Genomic DNA, 13,658 nt, shown 5'->3' with positions numbered 1-13,658 from the left:
ATTTATCTGGGCAATAACCTCTATTCAAAACAAAAGAAAAGAAGAAAGCAAACAAAAGCTATTAGCTGGTACTTACTTTGCCTATTAAGTTTCAGTTAACAAATCAAGCATATGATTTGTGGTGCAATGAATATGTATGATTGGCATATTCATGCTATGAGTATCCAATTTTATTGACAGCTTCACATCGTTCCTGGAAGCCAGTGAAACTCTCCATTCATGAAGCAACGTGTGTTTTATTTGAGACAGAAACTTGACTAAGAACTTAACTTGGGGAACCCAGTACTAAAATCCAACTGCAAATTCATGGTTATCTGTTTATTAAATGGTACTTAAACTGATGACCCCCAACTAGATGAACAGAACCTTAAGTTTCTTGACTGCATTCTTGTGATTAGATTGAAGAGACATATAAGTCTATCTGCAAAGAGAGAAAAATAAGAGACATAAAAGATTAAAGACGGATAAGAGAAAAAGTAGCAATGATGGATTAAAGGACTCCTAATTTTTAGGTCTTGTCTATATCAACTACTGCTAACAATAATAAAAAAGTAATCACAATGTGTTTATAGCTCACACTAATTCTAGTCAGAGCTTTATGACGTTTTCAGTGGCACAGCAGAATTCATTAACTCAGAAATGTCAAAATGCACCTAAGCACTGGAGTTTTGTTTTGCATTTTATCACTTGTCTCAGTTGTTAACTTCAGCCATTAAGACAAGAAACAATCCATTTCAGTCACCAGGATTCACTAACCCATAGCTGATCTTTCATGATGTACTTTGGGATTAATTTTTTAGTAATTCTGACAGTAATTAGCTAGTTGGAAACAAATCCTCTCTAGGGGATCATTAATTACAGTCATGTCAATTATTAATGCATATTTTTCTTTTCCAAAACTACACAGCAAAAGTATATTTTAGTCCCTTCTCTTAAAGATACTAATTTACACTACTTGGGCTTTACAGCACAATTAATTATGGTCAGGCTTTAAAGCATGCCCAAATTTGATCAAGCAGCAACCTAAAGAGGCCACGTTTAGGCACTGTGAGTACTATCTTTTGAACTCTTTAAAAGGAAGAGGCAAGCTACTCAAGACAGGGCTTCAGAAACAAGTTTCCAGGACACAAGCTGCCTACTTTTGTAGAATAGCTACATAAAAATAAGAGCATGTAAAATGGCAATAGCAACAAATGCAGGTTAACATAAGCCAGTTTACCCTGGAGGTAACGGGATTATCGACAGTCCTGAGTGTATGGCCCACTCTCAGAAACACAGGGCTTCGCTCACACTGACACCAGTTCTGCACACACAGGCAAATAAGTTATAGGTAAAATATAACCTTTTCACATAGAGAACACGCCCCTATTTTCACCATCAACTCACAAACTCATTCCTAGAAATCAAGGGTTATACCCTGAACTGTTAAAACCAGAATTACAATCAGAAATCCGGGTGAAAACCAATAAGATGAAATAAGTATTTCTGGTTAGAAACTGGTTCCACAACTGTCTTTTCTACGTGATATTTCTTAATGCTAACGACAGTCCTAAAACTGGAAACATTTCAAGAACAAACCCACAGGCTGATCAACTCATGGTAGGAAGCTTTTGAAGGTCACACTCTAGATCGAGAATTGAGAGGTTTCAATTAGCCTATACTTGCTCCACACAACTCTGTGTGATGTGTATTTAAGTAGAGGTTGAAACATATCTAAAGAAAAACTGAACTAGAAAACTATAGAAAACAGTTCCATAGAATAGATAATAAGTGTGATGTGATATTTCACTCTTCCTCTATTAAGGGAGGAAGAACCAATATCTTCTCCCACCCCATATCACCTAACAGAACTATTAGTGAGATGCAAAAATGGAGAGAGTTGCTCAGATCTCTCTAACACAGCCCTTCTCCCATCTCTAAGAGCATCCTTTAAAAAGAAAAATGTTGACACATGGTGCAGAATTTCCCTCCATGGAGAAAGCTTACTTTTATTTTGATGCTTTTAGGAGGAAATGTTTCCTTATTCCAGATAAATTATGAGAAGCCCCAAAACATCTACAGAAGTTTGCTAGGGAAGCATAACCTCAGGGAAAAGAAGCTTTACTTCTGAAGAGAACATGTAGTCCTTTTAGAGCTTCATGAACACAGGCCTCTTCCATCTGTGGGTTACTCTTTCAGACCCTCTCACTGTTGAAAGTAACATCGCTGAAGAATACAGGAAGGAAAAGCTTAAGTACACATATATTATGTATATTAATAAAAACTAACAGCACAAAAACCTACTCCCTCACACTTATTCCTAATGGAAGCAGGAGATAAAAGGGGAAGTTACATATTCAGGTAAGAGAAGGAGCAAAATCTAAAACCAGCAGTAAGATCTGTGGTCCTTGCCTTTCTAAAGCATCAACTGTTAAGGTGCAAGAGAAACAGAAAGACTTCTCCAAAGGCACCTGAGCAGTGGATAGGAATGTGCTTCAGAAAACCAGCTTTTTGTTGCAAGTGTTCCAGAGAGCCTTCACTCCATCTCTGGATTTTTTTAAGCTTTTATAAACAGTACATCTTATATTCTGTTCCAAATTTGGACCACCAATACTTGCAATGAGCACAGGAAGAGCACAGGAGCCCAATTGCACAGGAAGTAAATCATCCCTCATTTTAAGCATTTACTGGCTTTCACATATGACATAGCCAATAAAGTCAGTTGCTTTGCAAGAAGTGCATAAAATTTCAAACAAAAGCGAGATGCAAATTCAGAGTGGAATTAATAAAATGCCACTAAATAACTCAAATTCTATACTTGATCTTTGGAAAAAAAAGTGTTTCCCATTTTTTCTTTCTTCTCCGGGACTTCAATTTGTCACAAGAGATAGAAACTGAACAAAACCTGACTGACAATTCTGCAGGATAAGAATCAAGTCGCAGTAGAACATTCGCTCCAAACAAAGTCTTGCACCATGACCAGACCCTGGCAGCCCCTTGAACTGACCTGGGACTCATCTGCATGTTAGTGGGTCTTGAACATACTCAATTCTATGGGCATAGCTTCCAGCAGGTATCTTAGCCCCTCCACACAGAGGTGGCACCGAAATGAAACATCACTTTAACTGTGAAAATCATTGTCATCTCCACCCACTTCTGGAAAAAAAGCAAAATATTAGAGCAATAAATTTGACAGAAGATCTCAATTAAAAACTGCTGAAATAAATGCAAAAGACAGAATTTTCAGAAAAACAGTCCCAGGTTCCCTGTAAATCTTGCTCAACCATATTAGATTTTCCATAAGACAGAAAACAGTAACTTAGATGTTTGTTTTATAAATTTTTAAACTTTTCCTTTTTTTTCATTTTACTATCATTACATTGGGTTCCATCTGTGAGCTTTAGCACTGTCTTAATATCCATGTATTAAGCATGATTAAGCACTGCCAGTACTACTGAAAAGACCTTGTTTGAGTTTATTAAAAGTATCTGTAGAATAAGTACACACATCTTTAATAAACTCAAACAAGGTCTTTTCACAGCTTCATTATTGCAGTCTTACTTTCAATAATAAAAATTTCATTTCCACATTGTAACGTGTCCTTTTAAAGCACACAAAAACTAAGCATATCCCTTCATCTTCCCTGAGTTTCTCTTACAACTTGACAGTGGCCAGACACGTCACGCTGAGCCGAGCCATACCACACTGCTAAATAACTAAATCTCTCTCCAGATGTTCTTCTCCGGTTTCTGGAATCCCGTGCGTCTCCAAGGTCAGCATGAGAATTGCAACATCCGGTTTCTCTCTGGTGCTTCTCTCAACACGAGGGGCCAAGACAAATCAAAGCTCCCTCCCCCAAACCGAGCAAACCTGGCGTCTCGAGAGACTTCACACACTAAAAAGGGCCAGGCATTGCAGGAATGGTGATAAACCCACAAAATGGCACTGGATAACTTGCATGGATATGCTAAAAAAAAAATACTAAACTTTTATTTTCTAGCAAAGGTGTTTGCTGTATGTTAATACAATTCCTGTATGTTAACAGGGAGATGGAGACAAAAAACGGGGGACACCAAGTAGGTTCAGTATGTCTTTCAGTATACACTTCTCTAAACCGCTTTCTAGAGCTGCCAAACAAAACAGAAAGGAAAAACCTTTCAGCTGAGAGGGTCTTACCTTAAGTCTCAATAATATTTCTTGTAACATTCTTTGGATGACACAAGATCTCCCAGATTTCAAAGGTAATGGGAATATATGACCTACCTACTCCCAGCAAGAGACCTCAAACAATTTTTTTCAGAGTGCTAAATTTCCAAGCTGAAATTCAGAAAAGAAACCGAGAAAGAGCATGAGGGCAGCCTCCAATGCAGCTTCAGGATCACATGGATGTTAATATTGTGACTTGGAAGAAGGGAGAAAAAAAAAGGCAAAAAATAGAGACTGAGCACAGGAAAGGTGGAAAAGATAAGACCTATCAACAAGTCACAGGATTACTCCTTGTCTTGCAACTAGGACACTGGCCAGCAGTGATTCAACATGTAGCATACAGTGTTTTGTTACTCTATTTTATTTAATCTATCAATAAATTACTACATCCCAAGAGTACTAAGAAAGCAGACAGCCAGATTTGCACATAAGCATAGTTCAAAATGTTAATAGCTCAGATTCCATGTCTCTGGAATGCACATGCCCTCTCACTTAATCCACAGGAATATCCAACATGAAAAAATGCAAGCATGAGTGAGAAAAGGAGGCCTGAAAATTCCTCTCACATTGCAATGTTTCTCTGATATCTATAACATCTGTCTGCTGGTCAGAACAAAGGTTACAGCATTAATATGTCAACTTTTTGGCCAGATCCTTACAAGAGCATTGCCAGAGAATTTAATTCAGATGAACTTCCCCTATTTTGCTTCCCATCAGAAAATGGCAACTAGCAGAGTTCTTCTTTCAGCAAGAGGATTTCACTGTCCTGGAGTGAGGAAAAAACACCTTCCTACCAAGCCTGTTCTTCTGGAGCTGCTAAACTTAGAAGTTTTACAATTACATTTACATTACAACATATTTCTAGGCAATGATAGGGGGTGAGGATTCCACTCCTCCCCTATTTAGAAAAAAAAAATAAGCTTATCTCCTAGACCTGAAGTTGAATCTCCCACAAAGTTCATATGCTTTTAGTGAAAAATTAAGAAGAAATATAGATTTCAACTGGTGGCACAAACTCTTCTTCCCTTCAGTATCCATAGGGCAAGAGGAGGCAGAGAAGGGGAGTATGCAGTTTTATATTTACAGTTAATTTTACCATTTCTTCTTACCCCATGGTAACACTATATACTTTTTGACACGTAACTGGATGTGCTGCTGCAGAACGTGCCAGTTGGAACACACAGCTCAGCACAGCAGTGGCCATGACAAGAAGCCAAATCATCCTACGTAAACTTGTGCTCCCCAACATATTTCAGTGATGCTCTGAGATAAAGCTCTTTCCTGAGCATGAGAGTAACAAGTTCTCAAACTTGGGTCTCTTAAAACCAGGTTACCTGCCAACATAAACAAACAATTCCTGGTCTGAAAGAATAAATGGTCACTTTCAAATAAGTCAGAAAACCTTTCAAATAACCTCTGATTCTGCTTCAGAGCCTTAAAACTGGACACACCAGAGCAGTCACTGCCCACGTAGTTCGACTTGCTGGCTTTTCTGCCACCCATCAGTTACTTACTACTTTGTACGATTGACACTTAGACCCAATTCTTTAGTGTCTCAGGTTGTCCAGGTTCCCTCTTTCTTCCACATGCAACACAACACATGGAAATAACAGGACACCATAATTTAGCCATATGAACCAAGGAAAGCTGACATAAGGGTGTTTTTTAGCCACAGCAAATTTCACAAACAAGTGTTTTTACAAACTGATGATAAGCGTATGCCACACAGCTAATCAAATAAGAAACTGCCACACATCAGCAAAAGAGCAGTATTTACCCTTTCCTCCACCCCAGCCTCCTCATTTTCACACTCACCTGAACACATGTGCTAACACTCCTGTCAGTCCTCATCAAGAGGAAGGATGATATCTCAGTGCAATTAAAAAGGTTTTAGAAGCTCAGAACAACTTTGCCACAACTGAAATGTTCATACCACCAAGCTACAAATACTCACGTATCCCTCTCACACAACAGTCCAATGAATTGGTGACATGAGTCAGGTTTGCACTTCCCTAGACTGGCCCAGGTCCTGGCACATGGCAACTGCCCTCTGTAGATCTGCAGGCAGGCTGGGCTCAGCCCCTAGAGCAGCGCTGGACCAGCAGCAGATCCTCCGTAGCGCAAGCAAGGGCCCCGGGGGAAGCAAAGTGGAGTTTTCTTGACAGTGAGGGTGACAGAGCGCTGAAGCAGGTTGCCAAGAGAGGTTGTGGAGTCTCCTTCTCTGGAGATCTTCCAAACCCGCCTGGGTGTGACCCTGCGCCCCGTGCTCTAGGTGACCCTGCGCGTTCCGGAGGTTGGACTAAATGATCTCTAGAGATCCCTTCCAACCTCAGCCATTCTGTGATTCCGTGAGTGAGGAGGGGTAAGTGCAGAACCCACCAAGAATCTCCCAGGTGGCAGGGAAGTTCACAAGACAACACTAACCTCACCCTTCCTCTCAAAGATGCAGGTTGGAAACACAGCTCCCCAGCAGTATTCCTGGATGAGAATCTGCGTCACACAAACGTAGATGGACTTCACACAGAACATTGGATTACGCTGTTGAGTTTTTACCTTTCCCCAGAAAATTTTTTCCTGTGTCGTGTCCCAAGCAATAATTCCCAAGCAGCAGCTTCCAGTATTATCTTTTGTCCAGAATTATCTTCCTTCTCTGTTACTTTGCAACAAATATCGGAATGAACTCATATCTCAAGGCACTTTAACCACATTGCTACACATTTGGCAAACCAGCTTAAATCACCAGATGAAGAATTTCTTACACAACTTCTTAGTTTTCTTGAGACATAGCTTTGACACCTACGCTTTCGTTTGTTTTCCAAATTAGATTCCAGTTGATTTTTTTTCTACCACTACTTCTCAAATCCTCTTCCCATCAGCCTTCAGTCACATATTATAACTCATATCCTTATACTACCTGCTTATCCCAACATTAAGTCAAGGACAGCATCAAAACTACGACACAGCCTAAGTGAAGGTAACACCAGCTATAAATATTAGTCATAAAACACTTCGTCCAACCACCTCTCTGGAAATTTTCCACTACATACAGCAATTCGGTAGCCACCAGGCTACTGCTTCCTAAATAGGAAGTAATCATGAAGCAGACAACTAAGCCATGGCTTGTAGTGATTTCCCAGTATCCTGACCGCTCCAGAATTAGTAACACACGAACCCCACACTTTTATGGCTTCCTGGAGTGAAGTAACAAAAGCCTACTCAAAGATCCTACAAAAAGTAACATTAAGTTCCAAGGGCAAAATTTCTCCTTTTTCCTCCTTGTCTTTATTGAAAGTAAAGAGCTGAAGAGAAGCCCATAATCCAGCTCCTGTCCTCCACAAGGATGAAGTAAAGATACAGTTGCATATCCATACTTCTTATGTGCTCTCCTCTTCCAAGCTACTTACTATAAAAATCTTGAAAAAAATATATAATAGTGTATTAGAAGCCTCCTGACATCGTTGCTATTACTGCCTTTAAAATTCCTCATTAGAGCTCCTCTTTTTTGTCCTATATTGCTCCTTTAACTCTTCAAAACTTTCTCTAGTTTTCCCCATGACAACATCCCACAGAAAGAGGAGCCGTTTGTTTCTGGGAGGTTGTTTTCTGAGAGCGGGAGCGCACAAGCAGGGCAGCGCCAGCCGCAGAGGCAAGCGGCAGCCTGGTGATCCCCCTTGCCCTTCCACACACACCCATGGAGCACCCACAGGTTGCTCCATGCGTAGCAGAACACATGAAATTCAGCTTATTCATCACTGGAGTCTCTCAACATAGTACGGAGTCCCTAAGGACAGAGTATTCACAATATTTCTCTTCCACATTACTTCTCCTGCACTTATATGATCCCACATTCCAGTTTTTCCAGTAGAGAGATTCTTACCTCCATCTTTCAGCCAGCTACAGGATTGCATCAAACTTCTAGGAGTCCAGTACTGACCGATACCAAAGCCACTGCCTGGAGCTGAAATATGTTAAGTGTGTTGACTGAGAGGAGATTTGATCAACATGTTCAAGTACCTGAGGGGTGATTGTAGGGAGGGTGGGGCCAGGCTCTTCTCTGCAGTGTCCGGTGACAGGACAAGGAGTAACAGGTATAAGTTGAAACACAGGAAGTTTAATCTCTATATGAGGAAGAGCTTCTTTACTCTGAAGGTGACGGAGCCCTGGAACAGGGCTCCACAACAGAGAAGTTGTGGAGTCTCCTTCTCTGGAGATCTTCCAAACCCATCTAGATACCACACTGTCCCACATGCTCTGGGTGTCCCTGCTGGGGCAGGGGGGTGGACTAGATGATCTCTAGAGGTCCCTTCCAACCTCAACCATTCTGAGTTTCTGTGATTCTGTGATCCTGTGTAGCAGAGACAACCATCGTACTCTGATTTCCTAAGGAAGTCATTCAACAGTTACTTCTCTGAGGTGCTCATACACCAGGTAAAGCAACAGTCTGGCAATTCATGTTGATTTTGAGCCTTAAGGCTATTTGGATTTGATTACATTATGATAGTAATTGACCTAGCATAGACATAAAATTGAAGGTCTTAAACCACACCTGAAGGGCTTAGAGAAACCACTAACGACAGATGGACCAGAACCAACAGCTAGAGACTGACTCGTACAATCTTTTAGAAATAGAGCATGTAGGTAGCTGTGACGGATATGCTCCTTCCCCAGCTCATCCTGACTTCTCACAGGTAGCCCTGTTCAGGTGTTAACTACCACATTATCTGATCCTGGTAGTTGCCTCCCTGATTTCTTCCCCCACTCAGACATTAACCATCAATAACAGTCCTGATGGCCCTATCCTGATGGGGAGATGAGGCTAACTGTGAGTACACCAGCCAGCAGTCATTTCTGAATTGAAAGAGTGACCATCAGTCAATCATCTTATCCCATAATTACGGGGACAGCCCAAGAGCCCATTGAGCTCTCCTTGCATGGCAGCGGGCTGCACGCCGGGATCTCGCTTTGAGCAGGGACGCTCTCAAGGATACTCCTCGAGGTTAAGAGATCCTTCCCACTACAGATTCGTGGTAAGTGACTATAGCACGCCTTTCTCCTTTTGAATTTGTAAACTTTGTAACTGTGCACAGATCCCTTAGACATAAACCGTTGACCAGGTCTGGGACTAGGCCTGGATCCAGCAGCACCCAGACTCCTCTCAGAAGGAATTTGGAAAGCAAAGCGGTCCAGTCTGAACCTCGTGACCCAACGGGAGGGTATCCTTGATGATTCTGTGTGTGTCTTGAACCTCCATGCAGTAACTAACAAGTGACCTTGCCATAGAATCTCGTGAAACCATTGTCATTACCAATAAAACCTGTTCCTATTTCTTTCCCATGAGTGAAGTGCATTGTGTCACTCATCCCCACCACCACTCGTTCCATGACAGTAGCCTAAGGAACAGGTTACCAGAATTATGATGATATTAGTCATGGTATGAACAGTAAGTGTCTTTCCAATAGATATGGAATGATGCAGCCACACGCTACAGGTCTTGATCACATCTGAGTGAACAAGAAAATAGTTCCACCAATACAAAGACACATAGCACAAATTCCATAGTCACTGTCACGCTAAAGGTCCAAACACATCAAAGCAATCCTGTCTAATTAGAAGTTATTGCACTAAACTTTTAGAGAGCAACACCATTTGAGCACAACTAAGATGTTCAGTCATGGACCAAACATTTTATAAATACCTCACTGCATGTCACCGCGTACCCCAGAGGTGGTTAGCATTGATCTTGCTGTCCAGAGTAGATATGATGCAATAAATGGCACATAATCCCTCTGTGCTCAACGTTTTGCCTAAAAGAATGGATAACACTTGCCACGTCAGAGCCTAGGATCAGAAGGAAAGGCAGTTCCTTAGGTTAATTTTAGGTTGCTTTGAAAAGAATAAAAACAAAAATAGACAATCCTGCGCTACAGGTTGCTTTCTTCAGAGGAGGTAATGATGTTTTGGAAGAGAGATCCTTACTGTCCAGTAAATTCACATTTACAACAAGCAAGGACAGCCTTCTTCACAAATCTGAATTTAAATTAGATATTTTATGATAAAAGAACCTGATCCACAAAGCACTGAAACCAGTTAGAATATTTCCACTAATCTGAGTAGCAACAGGCCGATACTCCAGTTACCACAGTGCAGCCAGTAAACATTTGCATGACAAAAAGGAAAAGGTAAAAGCTAAGGGAAAAAAAAAAAAAAGTTGTCTTTGCCGCTCTGAATAAAAGGCAATACAGAAAGAGGCCTGAGACGTCTGTATCCTGCTCAGCTGCTCATGCAAGTCTTCAGATGTCACAGACTCTCAGGAAGATAGCGAGGCCATCAGTGACCTGAAAGTTCCACATTAATTCAAGTGTTCTTGTAGACTGAAGTAAAGCATAGCAAGTATCTAAAGACAACATTTTTTTTTTCATTTAAAGTTTAATGGAAGCAGTATAACAGCAGGTGCCAAAATGTGACAAATCCTACTGTACTCCTTTGTGCTGCTCCTTGTGCTGGAAGGTTATGGGCAGGTCTAATGCACAATAAAACTCCCCAAAACATTTCCAGAACAACTAAAAATATTTTCTAGATCTGAAGTGTGTAATTTAATTCATTTATGATGCAATCACCATATAATTCATTCATAGGCTTTGCTGTTTATGATTCTTTTCAGTCTTAATTTACTAGAGGGATTAATTTTATATCCCATGGAAAGCAATTATGATTCACTTGCCTGCCATGTTCAATACCTAAATTTTTAAGAGTTTCTCTTCAAAGGAAAGATTTCCCACTGTGTTGTACATTTCTGAGGCACTGTGTCCAAGTATAAAGCAGGTTGAATAAGATGCACTGAATAGCACGTTAACTTGACTTAACTGCAAACCCAAACCTTGCAGTTTCAGAAAGGTCTTCTTCATTACATTTTCTCTGCCACTCGGAGATTTCAGGTCCACACTATCCTGCTTTTTCTATGGGGTACTTCAGCCATTTTATTTTTAATTTAAAAGGCTAAAAAACAGTAGAAGTTCTCCTTCTCTACTGATGTGCTAAGTGTGTAGATTCCTTCTCCTAAAATACATTGCTACTTGTTCAATCTCTACTTCACATGACAATTTCCATCTGAGGAAATGGGAATGATGCGTTGGGGGGGAAAAAAAAAAAAAAAAAAACAGTATTTTTCAGTACCTTGAGAAGATGAACAGAGTATCTTTTCACTGTATAAGGAGAAAATGTTGCTCATGAAAGCACAGCTTAAGTTGAGTGGTGGGCCAAGCCATTTCTCATAGTAAGAGACCAAACAAATACAGGCAAAAGAGTGCTTGGGTCATTAACTCCTCTCTCTTATCTTAATAACTTCATCCCTTATATCGCAATACTACGTATACTAGCCAAAAAATAGAATTGTTTCATTTCATATCAAGATATGGTCTTAATAATGTTTTTCAGGACAGTGATGTGAGACCAATAAATGTGCTCACTCCTCTGCTTGCAAATACTCTCTGCCTTAGAAGGATGTGTCATTATGATCAGACATACTGCTGTTACTAACAACTGTTTTATATTCTGGCTTAAAGAATGTTTGAAGAGAAAGGAATTAAGTGATATGTGGTACAGCCCATTCTTTGATACATACTTTCAGCTAAATAACTGCCAAGAACTGTTCTACTGAGCCTGAAGAGATGAGCAAGGAGACAGAAAGAAATGTAAGCACACTTTTCTTTCTCTGAGAAGTGTCACATAAAACTATGGAGCAGGGGACAATAACATCACATCAAGCTCTTCTATATTTACAAGAGATGGAGAAAATTCTTTTGTGTATCCTTCCCACCAGTTGTCTCTTGCCACTGAAGCAATTCACACAAATGATCTGTCAGATTTAACTAGAAAAACATTTGAAAGAAAATATTTTTTTAAAAAAAGAAGAATTTGCCTCTTCTTCAAACACAAAGCCAGAAAGTACATGCAACCTGTAGACAAATAATTCTGGGAAAGGCAAAGGGATGGGATAGAAAAATTGCCAGTTTTGTAATACAATATTTTTTAACTCTTAATAGATACATTTTGATCCTTACAAACTCTATATTAAGAGAAGTTAACTAATTTATAGAAATATACTACTGAAAGCTTAGAGGAAAGCACAGGGCAGAAACAGACCAGATGTGTAACCCAACCTTTGGAAGCACAGCAACCACTTAAAACACCGCTGCTGCTTTTACAGAAGAATCACATTGGAACAATGTTATAGAAGAGCAACAATAACGAGAACCACTGCATGATCTGATGGGGCTTCTGAAAACACAGCCCCGCTCCAGGATCTTTACTCTAGAGCCTAACACACTCCTTGAACAGGAGCCAAGCTGACTGAATTCTCAACAACACACTCAGAAAAGCACAAAACTTTCCTACCCCTTGTACTGAATCTGAGCACGGGGGCTAAAACTTAGCGTGACCCCTTCCGAAAGAGATTAAATCCAATTTTATGCAACACTAAGGGCATTACATCACCACTTATTTATTTTCAAATCTGGCATTTCACAGCAACTGTCTTGCTTTAATCAGCCAGGATTTTAACTTACTGCATGCCATGTAGAAGGCACAGAGATGCCCGAGCAGAACAGCAGTCCCTGGAGCTATTGCCGTGCGCTCCCAGCTGCGGTGCCTGAGGGCAGTCCAGGAAGCACCAACCACAACACCGGCACCTCATCGCTGCGAGCCCCTCACCTCGGCTGGTTACGCAGAGGTCAGCTCACGTTCTGTGCAGGGTGTTCTACAAACTAGGCTCTGTATCACTCTGAAAACGGGACAAGCCCCCAGCCTGTGTTCACAAAATAATCCAGTATCAGTTTCACCCATGCAGTTAGCTGTTAAGTGTGTCGGTGCTGATGAAGTCTCATAAAGAGCCTCCGTCATTGCTCTTGGTATTCAGCAAATACCAAGAAGCCAAGGCAGCAGCACTTTATATAAAGTGTTTTCTCAAGAGAGCTTTTTTTATTATTGTCATTACAGTACAGATCTACAATTCTAAGAATTACTTTGAATAAAGTTACATGAAGTATTTCTCGGACGATAACAATTTTACACAAATGCTTTTTATACAACATTCAACTACATACAAAAATCAAGCATTCCTTTCAGAGCCTTCAGTAAACAAATTAATCTGGTAGTTAATTGGAAAATGAAAATATATTCAAGCAATATGCATGCATTAACACGGATACATGTGGTAACACTACTATCTGAGAGTCGACATATCTGAACTAAATGAGGTATAAAGATATTTAACCTACCTCATCAAAGCTGGTATCTTCTTTCTTCAAGGCTTTAAAACAAAAGAAAAAAAAAAGAAATAATTATATGCATTGCATTTCAATGAGCACAAAGTAACTAGCATCAGGAAAGAGAAATATAGAGAAACATTTTCCTATTAGAATAGGAAGAAACATGCTGGCCTGAATCACAATTTTATAATCAAACTATGAAACTGT

The 13,658-nt window shown here is 40.2% G+C and overlaps 1 protein-coding gene across 1 annotated transcript in view; it reads right to left on the bottom strand.

Annotated features, from left to right (window-relative positions):
- The window catches only part of CDK14 (cyclin dependent kinase 14), a 296,945-nt gene that overhangs the window by 277,620 nt on the left and 5,667 nt on the right, over window positions 1-13,658 (bottom strand). Inside the window, exon 2 of the mRNA XM_088533551.1 lies at window positions 13,461-13,492. Within this exon, the coding sequence (XP_088389677.1) occupies window positions 13,461-13,492 (32 nt within the window). The remainder of the gene's footprint in view (window positions 1-13,460; window positions 13,493-13,658) is intronic.

This window comes from Tinamus guttatus, unplaced genomic scaffold, assembly GCF_059628265.1.
Source record: "Tinamus guttatus ecotype Peru unplaced genomic scaffold, ASM5962826v1 Tinamus_guttatus_pri_ptg000509l, whole genome shotgun sequence".
Taxonomy (NCBI): Eukaryota; Metazoa; Chordata; class Aves; order Tinamiformes; family Tinamidae; genus Tinamus; species Tinamus guttatus.
Note: the sequence above shows the minus strand (reverse complement) of the source record. Positions and strands in the feature narration are given on the sequence as shown.